At 36.2% G+C, this 16660-nt stretch overlaps 1 protein-coding gene and 1 long non-coding RNA gene across 3 annotated transcripts in view; one reads left to right on the top strand and one right to left on the bottom strand.

The window, feature by feature from the left end:
• ATP8B (ATPase phospholipid transporting 8B) overlaps window positions 1–16660 on the top strand; it is a 58728-nt gene that overhangs the window by 20270 nt on the left and 21798 nt on the right. Inside the window, exons 1-2 of one of the 2 annotated variants that reach the window (XM_069056878.1) lie at window positions 5704–5864; window positions 15043–15486. In XM_069056878.1, the coding sequence (XP_068912979.1) occupies window positions 15441–15486 (46 nt within the window). In that variant the 5' untranslated portion in view covers window positions 5704–5864; window positions 15043–15440. Of the gene's footprint in view, window positions 1–5703; window positions 5865–15042; window positions 15487–16660 lie in introns of those variants that run through there. The other variant, XM_069056877.1, reaches the window with a different exon arrangement.
• LOC138137488 (uncharacterized) lies at window positions 3264–4514 on the bottom strand. The gene is made up of 3 exons (XR_011161758.1): window positions 3844–4514; window positions 3461–3788; window positions 3264–3398 (listed from the first exon to the last, which is right to left on the bottom strand). It is a non-coding gene; the product is annotated as an uncharacterized lncRNA (long non-coding RNA).

Below are 16660 nucleotides of genomic sequence, written 5' to 3'. Positions count from 1 at the left end.
TTTAGAATACAGTTTTTTCGCTATGCAAACCAGTTAGTTTTGTCCGACTCCACAAGGCAGTTTACTTGTTTACGTCTTGATTCTGTGATTTAACCTAAAATTTTGTAAAAACGGCGAGTTTATTTTCGAGTAGTGAATACACAGATATGTACTGTGTTGGTGTATGGTGAAGCGTCGGGAGTGCTCCTCGGGTCTAGATAATTTCCGTGCTACTTCTTGTGGGGGTTTGGTATATTCGATCGCTATTGACAACTGAAGTTTTAAGAAAATGGGTGGAAAATGCTATACCACAACAATTATTCGCAATAACAGAGGAATGCTGGAAAGAGTGGAAGAATCATTTCGTGGGCGCCTTCATTATTGTATTAACAATAACGGCAGTCACTTTGAACACTTTTTGTAATGGTTAGTGACTACTGATTACTCTAATTACTTCATGAGAATTTTTGCGAATTAATACGCTAATTTCAGGAGACATTTTGTCATTACTTGGGTATAGGTGATTCATTATAGGGTACAGCAACGAGCGTAGCAATTAGCCGCTGTACTTAAGTCGCAAGAAACAAGTGAAAGTTTTCTTGCATTTGTTTTTTGTTCTTCGCTTATCGGCATCGGCGAAGCAAGTAATCCCCCCATAGGCGGGTAACGAAATTTGTGCCAAATCTTTCAAAAATTTTAATTGGATAAACTATAAGGTTTAGGAAAAAAATATATTTAATTTAAAACACGAAAATCTCTGACAAGTTCTTTACCTCGTTTGTCACGAATTGTCCGACTCTGATTTCTTCTTTCGTTTTTCATTTTTGAATAATTTTTGTAAATAAAAATTGCACAATCGTTTTCCTATCTCATTATTAGTAACTTCTTGGGTTCATATCTAATTATTAGTAACTTCTTGGGTTGATACTGTAAAACACTTCTATCATGCGTTCAAATGAAAACCTGGGCTTAGGAGGCGTTGGAAAAGTGTAAAGTTTGAATTTCCCGCCGTTTGACACGAATTACATTTCTTGATGTTTAATCGGCATACAATTGAACATGTTTGTTTTTAGCAAAGGGTGCTCTTAGATATTTGCTTCGAGAATAGGAATCGTTAGATATTCTGTTATTAAAGTAAAAAATTGCAAAGAAGGAAAAAGAAAACAGAAAGATTTTTTGTTTATAAATTTTAGGTTAGCTGTCCACATGCTCTAATTACAACTGTCAACTTTAAAGAAGCAAAACAGTTGACGGTTTCCAATGCCTTTCCAGCCCAGGATTTCATTTGAACGCCCGATATAAGTCCACACATTATTATTAAAGGTTTCATAGCTTATTTTGACACAAATGCCATTTTTCTTACTAGATTGTGAGTACACTCTCAGAAAAAGTCCAATCAAGCATTAAATAAACGGTACAGGCACCAAATGTTAGCCGACCTTGAAATTGACAATTTAAGTTCATAATGGATTCGTATCGGGTGTTCATTTAAATTTATCCTCAAAGTTGGCATTGAAGAGTTGATTGTGAACGCACCACTCGTCAGTCTGCAGAGTAAAAACACCTCGAAAACACAAACAACGCAAAAGTTGGGTTAGATTTAAACAGCTGATCCGTGATCCGAAATCCTTTAATTTACGAAAAGTCCAAAGCACTCTTTTTATGCATGCTGCGCTCGTGCGTGTGAACTTACCGCTTGTGAAAATGTCGTTGGAATATATGACCCTCTGACTTTCATGTTCTAAAATCGTTTTTAACAAGAAAAGTTTTAGTAAAATTTGACAGAAGACCTTGTACTTACGATACTTAGAGGAATATAGATACTAAGGGCCAGTTTACAGAAGCGAAATTAAGTTAATCGTAATCAAACGCGAGATTAACTGATCACGTGGTCAGATTGGACCAATCGAAGTTTCGGATTCATGTGTTAATCGCGCATTAAAATTTAATTCGAATTAAATATTTCATTCTCTTGTTATAAACTTGGCCTAAACCTTATAAAGTTGCATTTAATGTGTTCATTTAACTAACAATAAGTGACAAACTATTGTAACTATTACTCACTGTTGATCTTGCGCCCGTTGAAAAACAACATTCCATCAGAAATACCTTTTGTTCGGTTGCATAAACCATTTTGTCATATCAGATATTAGTTAGTTTTGGAAAAAACAAGGTTTACATAAAAATAGAACACAAAAGGAATAAAAGACATTTTATCATAAATTGGAAGTTAAATTTGACAACAGCGATAGCTACAAGGTTTCATTAGCTACAGCGTGGGGGAAAGAATTTGTGCTACCGCACTGTTTACCAGATAACGTCAAAATGGCGCATATTTTGAAAACAGTTGCACCAAAATGAATAGGCCCTAAATTCTTACCAAAACAAAATATATTTCTACAAAGCCATGCGGCTCGGTGGCCGCATGGCTGTCGGAGAAAGTACTCCGAGGTCGCGGTCCCGATGCTAGTGGGTTCGAATCCCACCGAAGGGGGAGGATTTTTTCAAAGGAAGGAACCTCCGCCCGGCCATGGATGTGTGTGTATGTCTATCAGGGGCTGACGGTAGGGTGGTGGAAGGAAGAATCAACACTCTTTCGACCACCACCGCGAGGTCAGCACGGGTTCGAGTCCCGTCGGGAAGGGTGCCCATGGGTGTATAAATGTTGTTGTGTATGTCTGTGAATGTGAGGTGGAATGGGCGTGGGTGGCCGGGGAAAGTGTCCCGGAGCCCCGTCGCATCACCGATAGGCAAAGGAACAAGGAAAATGAATTGGAAAAACGGCCGACCGAAAGGTACCGTAAAAGCCGTATGGCAAAAAACGGGAATGGCAATTTAAAAAAAAAAAAAAAATATTTCCACAAAGAAACATTCCAATTGGTCCTTTTTGGGATAGTTAGCGTGAACGAAAGAAATTTCCATCCATCATATCACCACACTTCCATTTCCTTACGGAACATGGCAATAAAATTCCACCCAATTTTTCATTTTCTTCTAGATGCAACATGCAATTTCTTAAGACAGCAGTGACATTTGACAGCACAGTAAAGTCGGAACACTGAATCAGTCGATGCACGTCATCACTAAAGCGTGACGTCATGCTAAAGCTTAATACACGCAAATTGATGCAATTTGGCGGTAATTTCAAAAATTTTATCAAAAGATTTAATAAGTATTTACTGTGCACCATAAAAATTTAAAAAAACCAGTGAAATAGTTGAAAAATTATAATAATTAAAACGTTTCAGATTAGAGAATGAAATGACACAAATCTATTGTTAACTGTTTATTTTAAAGTAGTATTACAGTGGCGGATACAAATTTTAATTTGCAAACGTCAATTGTTTGTTTTTGACGAAAAGATTAAGGCAGCTCCTGGAATAAATCCCTCTTTGGAGCCAGCATGAAGCACAATGTGCCTACAAGAAATAGTTGTTAATAACTTTTTATTCAATATTTATAAAACTAAGGAGTTGACTACCTTTTACCATCAACTTTGGTGCGTCTCACACTTTTAGCACTGTTATCTTCCTATGATCTCCCTGTGGTTCCATTTTCAAATATCCAGCTTTCATCTAAGAACACAAACTGATGTGGAACAGTACCATTCACATTTTTCATGTACTCTTGCAAAAATTGTGTACGTAACAGAGCGATTCTTGGCAGCTCCATTAAACCGCGCCTTGGATCATCTTTCCTAGAGCGGAACCCAATGCCCTTCAATACTTTTCCCAAAGAAGATGCGCCTCCTTGGAATAAATGTTTGGCTTTGAGGACTCGTAGCAGAGTTAACTTTGTAATATGTTTCTCTAAAGATAAAATTCGCAATAATTATTTGCATAACAATGTTTAATAGATACTTACTATTTTTAACCATATCATAAATGACATTGCGTATCTCCATTTCGTGGTTTTCATCCAAGTCACAAATGAGTTTTGTACGAGGTCTTTTTTTCTTGGGAGTGCGTAATAACACATTGGATGCTATTTTGCTGGAAACTCCACTAATAGTTGCAACAGACACTTGAAGAGCATTTGCAACTCTCTAAAACAACTTTGTGTTACTATCAAGTATAAAATATTGCAAGAGACAAACTAACCTCTCTAACAGCTCCTAGTGGTAAATGGGGGCCACGGTTGTCACGTTCTTGTTCAAAGTAACGTATCAACTTAGCAATCATCTCTTGCGAATGTTTACTGAGGGGTTTTGGCATTGTTAAAGACACGACAATAACAAAACACACAAAACTAACTCGTTCTGCTCGAGTTTTTTTGTTCTGAAAAGAACAGATGTGGAAAAACAACCACAACGACTTCTAAAAAACACTTGAGAAAACCAACAGGACGAAACACGAAAAACACAGAGACGAACGAAGATAAAGATGAGATGTAACGAAACGACAGATGCCTCTCTAAACGACGCTTTATTTACCACCAACAGTAAGATATCAATATCACTAACTGGACAATTGGACATATCTTTTCTAATTTTTTGCCATAAATATGTACAGCAATTAACTATTTTTTATAACGATTTTACATACGTTTTCGATAAAGGAACAAGATTTTTGCCGTACAATGTATGTTCTTGCAAGAAAAACTACAAAAAATCAATTTTTTTGTGTTGGTACTAACTACGTCATCATTTCGCATTGATGACGTGCATCGACTGTTTCAGTGTTCCGACTTTACACTTGTTTATTCTGATCGTGACACAAAAATGTATAAAGGAAAGGCAACATTCAAAACAAAATATTTATTCTTAGAGCAAACTCGGCGCTTTATGCTGTCAAATGAGTTTTCCAGTTGTTGGGGGATTATGTTAAGACAAACATCTCTAATAGCTAGTCTAGTTTACCAACCATTAATAGAAAAAAGATATAAATCATAGCCTACCCTAATTGAGAATGTATTTGAAGGCACAGTACCTTGATTCCACATCAGACTTCAACTTGTTGCAGTTTAAGAAAATAAAGTGTGTGCTAAGTAAACTGTACTTCGTGGATATTCATTTCTTCGTACTTTTTTTTTCAAAGAAAACTGGAAGTAATCTTATTTTCTTATTCAGATCTTCACTTATTCCTATTAAACTTTTTCCTTCAGTCAACTTTCTGTACAGCACAAGGAGTATTTATAGAATAGACGGTGTGTAGCTAGCTTTGTTATTTCTCAAGCCAACTTAAAATTGACAGATCGTAGAATGTGTCTTGGAAGTTCAACGTCGTGAATTTTTTTACCCCAAAAAACAAACCATCTCCGAAGGTTTTGAAGACTATTTGATAACCAGGATCTGTTCGTAGCGTTCGAATGTTTGCACCTCCAACCAGACTATTTGACTTTAATTACGGAAACAATCCAGATTTGATTTCCCAACACAACACACCATTCCCGCAGTTACCAGTTGGAATAAAATCAAATTAAACACGACGAACCTCCGAAACCGGGTTAACAGTTTCGTGTTTGTTTAATCCGGGGAGGTCCCGCTTCTCGGACGTCACCATCACCCATCCCCTTCTTCCCTCATGGTTCTCCTCATCATTATCGGGAAAATTCACAGCATGACTCAAGCCGGAGACCGTAACACTAAGTGATTGATTCCTGCGCTACTTTTAAACAATATCAATGCTAGAGCATCGCGTGTCGACGACGACGACGACCTTCCCTCCAGTTGTCAGTGTTCCATTTGATAGGTGAGGAGCAACGCGCGCCAACTCGTCACTGATAATCACTGATAACTCCCTCCAAAGTGCTTCGCAACAGTTTCACCAGTGCGTGAGGCGTTTTGTCCGTGTTGTGACGAGAAAAAAAAATCGCTAGACCTACGGATGCGTGTGCCAATGAACGGTTATAAATATGTGCACGTGTGTATCTTGACTCATTATTAGGTATGTAATTTTTCTTGATTTTTTTCGCTTTCATCGCGCTTTCTGTTCCGGCCGAATTTAGACCAGGCCAAAATTAATCGAAACGTGTGGAGCTCGGAGACCTAACTCATCATTGATAAGAAAATAATCTCCGGTATCTTTACATACTTTTATTATTTTGTGGGATAGTGTTTGATATTACGTCATTTCGACAACCTTCAATATCTGGAATTCAGCGACTTTATCATCCGTTTTTCCTTTGATCGCTGCGCCGGATCTGCTTTATTTGATATGAAAGTTTGATGAAGACACGTCAATACGGATGCAGTTGCATTCGACAGTGGAAAAATATCAAATTTTATTTTCGCTGGTTTTACGATCGATAAAATAACGTCAGATCGACGTGTTCTCTGGAAAAAAAATTGACGTTGATGTCACTCGAGCGTGTTTGATTTTCGACATTGGTACGTAATGTTATTTGTGCGAATTGCTGTAAAAAAAATAGTGAAATAATGGTGATTCAACGTTATCTGTTACGATGTGGCGCACGGATAAGGGAACAAAAATAGGTTGTGGACGTAAATTTTTCAATCGAAATTGCAACGCGCCGCTGATAAAATGTCATGATTGATTGAATCGTTCCAATTGAAATGTGGTTTTTTAAACGAGTTGAGAGCTTTTCCGTCCATTTCAATTAGGTATGTCTTAACTAGCAAGTTGCACTGGATAGACGGTTAAAATAATAGTAGGACTGCATTAATGTTATCAACATAGACTTAATACGTCGTTGTTAGTTTGATAAGTTTACAGGTGTTTTTCGACACTATTCGGAATTTAATAATAGTATATTAAATAACGAGTCCCAAGTGTAGAAAACCAGTCTTAGGGGAGTTTTCTATGGGACGAGTGCGCCAATTCCCTTAAAAAAAAGTTTTTTATGTTATTTTTTAGAATTTGCACCCTTGTTTTAATTTTTAAATAAAAAATTGAATTTTCAAATTCTAGGGAATTTTGTATTAATTGGTAATTCAAGGTAACGGATGTTAAAAAGTAGAGTTTGAACTTTAATATTGGAAGGATCTATTAAACCATGAGTGCTTTAATAGATAGCCATAAACGACTCCAAATTGAATACAATAATAGACCGATTAGAGACGCAAATTCTAAAAAGAATAATATGTAATTTCAAATAGTACAAAAGAAAGCAAACTCGTGGTACAAATATTATAAAGACAATTTGAAGAAATCTTCAAAAATTGTAGAAAGATGCGAAATACTTTTCTTTCTGTAGATTGTGAACGCACCACTCGTGTGAAACGTAAGATTTAAACAGCTGATCCGTGATTTGTAACCTGTATAGTGCGTTCACAATCGATTCTTCAAGTTTATTAGTTTATTTAACGAGTTCCTGTGTAAATTGGGCCTTTAAAACGCTCGTTTCACTCGCGTATTAAACTGGCCCACCCATGCCATAACAATTGTGAACGCACCACTCGTCAGTCTGCAGAGTAAAAACACAAACACCACAAAAAGTGAGGTTAGATTTAAAGCTGATCCGCGATGCGTTCACAATCGACTCTTCAACGTTCAAGGATAAATGAATACCCGAAGCAAGGTTTCATAAGCTACAACATACAGAAAATAAACAAAATTTGCGACGAAGCACTCGTAATCAAATTTTTATTTAAACATTCGATAATAGCTATTTGTGCAATAAGTTAGAAAATGTTTTTTTTTTTTTTTGGATTAGGCATGTGATTTTTTATCGAGGCGATGCCCGAGATCAAACATGCCGTCCATTATTTCTAAATTAAAAAGCGGAATCATGATTGTTCTGCTTTCGTTACTATAGAGAAACAATCTTGTTTATAAAAAACAAAGTTTGTGAAGGCGTTTAAGATTGTTCGTTCGAATAAATTTACGGAAATTCTATTAACATATCTGATACATGTGAATCGTTTGATATTCAAGAATATGCCAGACAGGCCGAGTACCTGAAAAGTAGCAGCGCAGGAATAGTGAACAACGTTTTGTGTTAGTTTAGGCAAAGGCTTAAAAAAACATTAATTATGTAGTTGTAAATTTTGACGTTATCTTTGACAGATTTCAAGTTGAACTTCTAGTGTTGAAATATTATTTCCGCCCTTGTTAGGAAATATTCTACTTTTCCTAACTCAAATTAGTATTAAAATATGTTAGTTTTCCAAACCCTAATAGAAAAAATATATAGTACATACTTCACCAATTATTTTTTAAATGCATTTGTTCTAACACAAATATTTAGAAAGAAAAAGATTTGATTGTACAATGGCCTGAAAGTCCAAAGATAGTTTAAGGATTTTTTAATTTAACTTTTTTCTAATTATGTAATTGTTTTTATCGTATTTTTTGTTACAGTGAATTAGAGAATCTGAAGATTTTTTTACATTATTTATGACAAATCACAGCATATAACCTCTCATTTTTGGCTTTACGACATTTCAACAGCCGATAACCCCATAAAAGGAAGTTTAGAAGGATCAAATCACTTTCAGGGTAGTACCATGGTGACTTCAGGGGTTTGGGCAATTGATTTTTCAAATATGTATTTATAAAAATTGAAAAAATTACATCATTTTAAATTCCTTCGTGATATAAGAAGAAATTCCTGTAAAATAGAAATCGTCATGAAGATAATAATTCCCTTTTTAAATGTCGAGTACTTGGATAATTGCAAATTTTGTCTTAATTGTCCATTTACGCAAGTTAATAAGTGCTTTATTAGATACTGGAAGAATCAGAGAACTTGAAACAAGTGAGATAACGTGTGTTCAAAGAAATGTATAGTCAAGTGGCCCGGTTAACGTATGGCGCAGCTTCATCGACTGTCAAATACTTCGTGAAACGGAAAATGTAGAACGAAAGAGTGGAATTGGAGGACAATCAATACGAATTTCAGAAACCGTTGAAAGAGTTAAAAAAATAAGTACATACATTCGGATAGCAAAAACAACTGGTACAGTTACGCCCACGGAATTTCGTCAGTTATTTTACTGACAATTCGTAAAAGTTTATGTAGCCTAAGCTTTATTGTCACTATGACTGACATTCAAAATTTTTGTGATAGAAATTCTGCCACGCACAATAAAAATGATTGACAAATTGACATCCATGTCAAAAATTCCAATGTGGGGTTAGAAATATATAAAGCCTGTTTTACAGCTAATGTCAACGAATGACAACGACTGACGAAATTCCGTGGCCGTGACTGTACGAGGTGTTGCTTTAGACACTTCCAAAACTCAATCAAAATGTGGAGTTTTGTAAGTGTCTATAGTAACATACTGTACCAGTTTTTTTTTGCTATCCGATGGTACGTTCGATGGACAAATAAAACTGGGACACTTAAAATTTAATCTATGTAAATCAGACTATTGAATTGTCAGTATATTTGTCAGTGTCTATATAATATGTCATAAAAAGTTAACCTGTTTGTGATAAAGCCGTAATTAAACGATGCAAATGTGTAAATTTTGATTTATGTGATTGTGTCATTTTTGTCCCAGTTTTATTTGTCGATCGACTGTACATAATACATATAGTGTTAAAGGAAAATTTGAATTTGTCCTTTATTACAACAAATCAGAGTATGATCCAGATGGAAAAAAGAGTGTAAACCGTAACCTGGTTGATCACAAATTAATTTGAACGCTCGTTACAAGGAAGGGATCAATATTGTAAATTATCTGTTTTAAGGATTCGTTCATAAATATTTGTTAAATACCAACGCAGACTACCAGATTTCTCAAATACGAATAGTTTAGTTAGAACGACATCAAAATTCCCGAAAATTTTCTCATCTTTCGCCTTATACCATATCACAATTTTGCAAAAAACATCTTGCCTACTTTTGCTACGTACTTAGAAAGAAGATTTTCAGACCTTTAAACGTCTTGAACCAGACTAGAAAATCGCAAAACACCAACTTGCCTTTTAATCTAGGCAACAACAAGAAGTCACAATGTGCCAGATCGGGACTACAAGGCGGACAATTTTATTTACAACAAATTATAAACATTAATTTGAGACTACAGAAGTTAAGTAATTATACGTCTTGGTTAATTTTCACTAAAGAAAAACCTCCTTCCCTGTATTTTGGCGTTTTTTTTTTAAATCTGAAATGCTGTATTTTACTATGATAAGATTGATAAGTGATAACTCACGATACCTATTTCAAAAGCAGTTGCAGAACATCTGAACAACTGCTAGCCGATTTACCTAACCAACATTGATGGGGGTAGAACAACATTTGACTGGCATCATTAAAAAGCAAGATAAAGTTGTTGACTCGAGTAGGTCAATGTACCACCTTCTATTTTCAAGAATGAAGGAAACACGCTGTCAACTTTTTCTTTTCTTTTGGAAACCATGAAAAATGTCCTGTTTTGAATTTACACGATGGGGTATCGATCTCCAGCACAGGTGTAATTTCACTATTTTAATGTCACCTTTGTGTTATCAGTAGTTTCTTTTTATGTTTCCTTTGACCGCGTACATTCGCCCCAAATTCAGTTTTATGTGTCACATTTGCATTTCACCTCAATTTCAAACAAAAAAATTAAAAAACAACCGAAACGAATTGTCCCATTTTCATAACTACTGCACAAATGAAATAACAACAGAAACGGGATTTATTTAATTTTGTGCAACATTTCATTCCGCTTTGACATAATTGAATAAAACACATCGACATGGTCGATGCCGGTGGGGGACGCACGTTATGAAAATATTTAATCAACTTTAATAAAGAGTGACTGACATGAACGTTTAATGACACTGTCGCAGATTCGCACAAAGCAGTTAACAGGATTGGTCCTAAGCCAGCGACTTGTGTTGTTGAATTTATGTCATGGGGCTGGTAATGAAATCGTTCATTGAAACGAAACCATCGGGGAGTATGTCACAAATTACCCACCTACGCGATAGTATCGATTCTGTTAGGGAATTCGAAAAACAAATAATCTCAGAAGTAGTAGGGTTTACGTGACGGGGTAATGTTTACAAACAAGCACGTGGGCAGCAAGTGAAACATGATGAATATTTCGTCGGGACGGTTTTGATTGCTTTTCACTAAAGAATATTGCGATGTGATTTTCAATGTCATTTTTTCTGAGATCGATAGCGAGAGTGGGACAGTTGGAACTATCGTAATGGCGAAATTATTGATTCTTCATTAAGCGGCGACCGTCAAGAATATGAAATTTGTTTTATAGATTATGTAAGAAACGTTTTTTTTATCACGACTAAAGTAAAAGTTGATGGGAAGAGCTTCTGTGGTAACATTTCATTTGTTTTTCCCTTTTTGACTTTAACAAGCTCACTAAGTAAATTTAGAAGCATACTAGTTCAAATAGTAGATTATATCATTAAGAGTAGAAGTGAATCGGAGATGAAGTTGAGATCGGCAACTGGGCGAAGCACAAAAAGACCTACTCGGAATGATATATCTATACTAAGTAATCTTCAAGCGGTTAAAAAAAAAACGGATGTCAACTAATTTATTTTTTTTTTGCTGCCGTTACAGTAAAATGACAATTTCAATCTTACAATTTTCAAATTTTAAGGCACCAATTCCTAGTTCTCTTGTTGCAATATTATTAGTATCTACTTGAAGGTTCAAGTCTACTAAAGTCTAAAGTTTACTTTTTAACGTTGAACGACCATCTTGCTATTTTTGATTTTGATATCGGTCATCCGTGCACACAGGCGACTCGTGTTACAGCACAGTGGCACCGGTTAAATATTGGGTAATAATTTCGTTATTTCTCTTTTCTAGAGGCTTTTTTTTAATAGAGATAATTTAATTATTAAATATTTCCTGTAATAATTATTGTTGATAAATAAATCGTGAGAAATGCTTCAAAAATGACATTACATTTGATTCGGTCGAGCCGCCTGTGGACATTTCAACTCCTAGAATTTGAAGTGTTTCAAGTCCGGTTACAAAAGAAGGCTGCTCAATCGTTTCTACGGAGATACACCCATTACAACCCTTAAAGTATTTCTCCTGGCCTTCTATACAGAGTATTTCACGAATGATAATGAGCCCGCCGGAATAGAAAATGCAACCCACAATACATTGAAACGTAAACCTGGACATGGAGGCGATAATTATTGGACTTTTCCTCCTGATGTATTGTGGGTTGCATTTTCTATTCCGCCGGGCTCATTATCATTCGTGAAATATGTACCCTGTATAATGCTGTTGGAGTAGAACGTCGCCGCCATTTTTATAATAGTTCATCGAAATCATCATCTTGAAATCCCCCAACTGCTGGTTAAGGTTCCTTCTACGAAACACTGATAGATCAAAGATTCACCACTAAACCACCGGAAGATCGTTGCAAAGTACGAGACATAGGTACGTTTTTGCGACATGATACCAAATGCTTCGGTTGAAGAGCTTTCAGGCTTTGCTGCGCTGACGTTTTGGTGGTCCTGGAAGGACAACGGAAATTGTTCTTCAGCAAGAAGAGTTCTGATTATTTAGTGAACGATAGAGTTTCTTCTTAGATCGTTCTGTTAGTTTGGGTGGTATCTTTTTTAGTGGTCTGTGCCTTCTCTTTTTTTCTATGGTCGTAGAATACAAAGTGATTAGAAAGAAAATAAATCAGAACGGGCGTTGCAAATGATCGGTCACGTCGTAGCGGATCATACGCAAATAAGCGTTCAATGCATGGGTGTAGAACTGTAGACAATTTGTGGTGCTACATTATAATAAATCATGCCTTATGAATTTTAGAACGTTGGAATTTTAATTGTGCATTTTATTATTATTATCTGATAATGGAAAAGATTTATAAAATAAACAAGAGCAACATTTTACATTCGTACGAATGAGTCATTTAGCAGCTTTATTGTCGAACGCGACGCCACTGGTACGCAGATTTTTAAATTGTTAAAACATGAAGCTAAGCTAGGACAGACGCAAAAAAATTGACACTGACACTACACAGTAAAGGCTGAAAATGTTGTCCTTGGTGCGTGATACACGCTAGTGCCATTGCCATCTTGAACTCCAGGCCAGACAGCGTGTGACGTCACGAGGAAGGCCAAACGTCAAAATTTGACATTTGTTTACATTTTCAGAAAGTATCAAATACGGTGTTTTAATCATTCTTATGGAAAATTATGAGATAAGCAAAAGCTTGGTGGCAAGTGTATATGTATAATAGTTTCAGCTGATACCAGGGTATTTACTGTTCTTGGAACGTCGCAAGAGACGTTGAAGCCTGGGAAGTATTTTTATACCCTACCAACATTTTCGTGATTACAAGTCGTTGTAAGGGCAATTTAGTTGAAACTATATTTGCTGCACATATAATTAAGATGATTCACAAAGTAAAAATTACGCAAAAACAATAAATACACAAACTTAACCTCACTTGTAAATGACACTTTTCGCGTCATTAATGGCATTTTACTCCACGAGGCAGTAATTGAAAAGCCTAAACACATCGTTCTACTAAAAAAAAGAGTGCCAACCAAAAATTTTACTGTTTTTATTAAATTCTGGAGGTTTAATGCGTTTTTCGATGAAGCCTTTACTGTGACGTCACGATCAAAAACAATGCACGAACCCTTGAAAAAACTTCACGATCTTCCCGAATTTTAGAACCAGCTGCCACGACTCGTCCAGTTAGTTCTTCTACCAAATTTACTGGCTGGCTATAGATTGGCTGTTTTAAATGTCCCCATAAAAAATCACAAGGATTTAAATCCAGAGTTCTTGGCAGCCGAACTGCCTCATCGGTCAGTAAAATCATGGTTACAGGGCTTGTACTTTTTGTACGTAGTAAGGATGAGGGCCTTGTTCTTGTGAAGTTAACTGTATGTTAAAATGTTTCGTTCTTTAGTTACCTATTGTTATAACAATGTTTTCGTATATTTTAACCTACGGTTAACTTTAACTGCCGTTGGTGAAACCGGCCCTAAATGAACAATTTTTTTCGTATGAAGTATTTACTTTCCCGATTGTGAAACAGTGATGACGAAGATAAATGCGGCACAGCTAGAGAGATGATACAAAAGAATTTGTTACCAGGGGCATCAAAGCACTTTGACATCATTACATTAAGTGTGCATATTAGTGCCTTAAGTGACTATATTGACAAATAAAATTATTCGAATTTTCCTGGTCTTGTATGTCGGGAACAAATAAATTGATGAAGCAGCCTCTTACACCGCAGCATGTTTTAAAATAATTTCTTGCCAAGAACGGCTGTGACAAACAAAAATATCGAAAACGTGTAGCGCGACTTCACATTATTATTAATAACCTAACTTTGAACAATGCAGATTACGGTGCTATTAGGTTAGTAACGTTGACTCATTCACATAAGAACCGTTCACAACCAAAGACATTTTTATTTTAATAATCACACTGTTTACAACGTAATTTTGCAAATAAGATTTTTTTACATCTTCCACTGCTTGCAACAACGTACCCTTCCACACTTTTTTCGTGATTTTCGCTGCGGCAAACCAACCGAACCCATGACTTTTTAATTGTGCGCATTCGAAATCCATAACCTCGGATATTTATCGAATCTTCGTACCGTTTTAATAATCCGGGAGGGTCAGCAGTGGTGAATTTATTCGAGCGGCGGATTTTTCCTCAAATAGAACCACGACTCAAAACACGCCCAACAAATTTTTTGTAATCAAGCTCCAGGCAATCGGTATTAGAATAATTGCCTCGGCAGGACGGCACATCCATTGTTTATTAATACCGGCGCTCCGGCAGGTGTTTTTCTTCTCACAACATCGATCAAATTGATTTCATAAATTCATTACGTGGATTCCGAGTAATGTAAGTTGTCATTTTCCGGTGGAAACTACCAGAAGATCCTAAACACCAAATTAAGTTTTATTGAGGACTAGGCCGAGAATCTTTAACCGCCAATACTCAAGTACGTGAAGTTTCAACCAGACAAATTGAAATTGCATGAAAAAAATGTTGTTAATTGTTTTTTTGCGTGTAGGACCTGCAACAATTATTTAAAAAGTATAATAACGTGAGTGCATAAATAATAAATATATCTAATTGTTTACCATGTTCAGTTAGATACAAGGGTACCATGTCATGTCACTATTTTTTCGTATGGTAGAATCGAGTGGCGATGGCAGATTGCTCTAGTAATTTTTGTTTTTGTTTCAGAGCGGTCCATGGCCGGGCTTGGTGGATCGGCCGGCACACATGGTCGCCTCCCCAACACGACAGTTACTCGCTGCCGCCAACACCGCCCCCGTCTCCGGCAATCCCGATCCCGCGATCCCGTACTTAATCCTAGTACTTAATAAATTTACTATAGTTTTTTAATGAGTACACTGATTTTTTACTACCTCTGCAATATTTATACGTATTAATAATATAGTTTTTAAAAATACTTTTTTCGACTATTCTACTACCGTATTGTAGTAATAAGGGATATTAACGTGGCCTTAATTATACCTGATTATTAAAGAAGAGAGTGTATGTATATAACTTAAGTGGCCTTATGTTCGCATTTATCTCCATATCATTATACCCAGTCCTTACTCGGATCCTTTAAGAAGATGATGAGCAGAGCGTCGTTCAGGAGCAGCAGGACACACACGTTAGGTGAGTCGTACAATCCGTAACCGACCTGTGAAATCTGGACGGTGGAACATCACAAAACTTCCTGCAGATTCTTCGTTGTGCAATTTAAATCGTAACGAGCAGTACGAATCAACAGGCGATTTGTTTGACTAAAACATTTACGAGAAAGAACAAGTGAAACACTTCTTCCATCAATAATTTTTGCGGCTTCCGTTTGAAGTGGTCGCCTTTAGTTTACTCAGTCCCTCCATTATTCACCATCAAACCACTTTATAGCGAACAGTCTCATTGATCAAAATATTTTTGGGACAACCTACAAAGTAATTTATTCGGTTGCTTCTAGAGGTTCAAATCCAAAATGTCCTTGGAATGATTGGTTCATTGTTGAAAATTGCAATATTTTATCGTTCAATTAAATCGTATTGATTTGTACAATGATTCTTTATTTGGATGGTACATTAAAACGACTAAACTAATAAATGCAGTGGAAACGAGAACTTCCGGGGAAACCCCAAACGGATGCTTTTATCAAAGATCGGGAAAAAGGTGTGTTCGACAGAATACCTCGACAGGAAGCGCTGTCGGTCTATCAAGATGCCATTTCTTTCGGTTGCAACCACAAAGAATTTTTATATGGGAAAACGTTACAATGTCTGTTAGGATATTGTAAGGACAAGCAGGTCATTGTTGGCATTGTAGTGCGACTTTTCGACGTTAATATTTAATCGGTCTGCGGTCAATAATGGAATTAGAGAAAATATCGAAAATCAATGCGTACAAGCGAATGTAAACTGGAGAATAATTCAATTAAATCTGTTGATCCATCTGTCAATTGGTCAAGGTTGGAACCTTGTCGGTAATGTAGATCAGTCTGATTGTTTATTTAGAGAATTAATTTACCGATTGTGTCAAACACCTGTAGGGCCTGAATATTAACATTATTTACGATCGAAACGAGGACGGGAATTGACACGAGTCGAACATACCTTGGAACCAGTTTATCGAATTTGAAATCCAGGGAGTATACATTTTTAATGTTGTTCCACCCCATCATGACTTCGTCGGCAATAATCAAGTGGGTAAATGTCGCTAATGACATTTGTCATTGTGAAATTTCTATGAAGCCGTATGTATTGAAAATTTATGTGAAATGGATTTCTTGGGAAGAAGTGTGAGTAGGACTAGGTCTGTCAGG

Source organism: Tenebrio molitor, chromosome 8, assembly GCF_963966145.1.
Source record: "Tenebrio molitor chromosome 8, icTenMoli1.1, whole genome shotgun sequence".
In the NCBI taxonomy this organism is placed as follows: domain Eukaryota; kingdom Metazoa; phylum Arthropoda; class Insecta; order Coleoptera; family Tenebrionidae; genus Tenebrio; species Tenebrio molitor.
The sequence above is the reverse complement of the archived record's forward strand: the minus strand, read 5'-3'. Positions and strand labels throughout refer to the sequence as shown.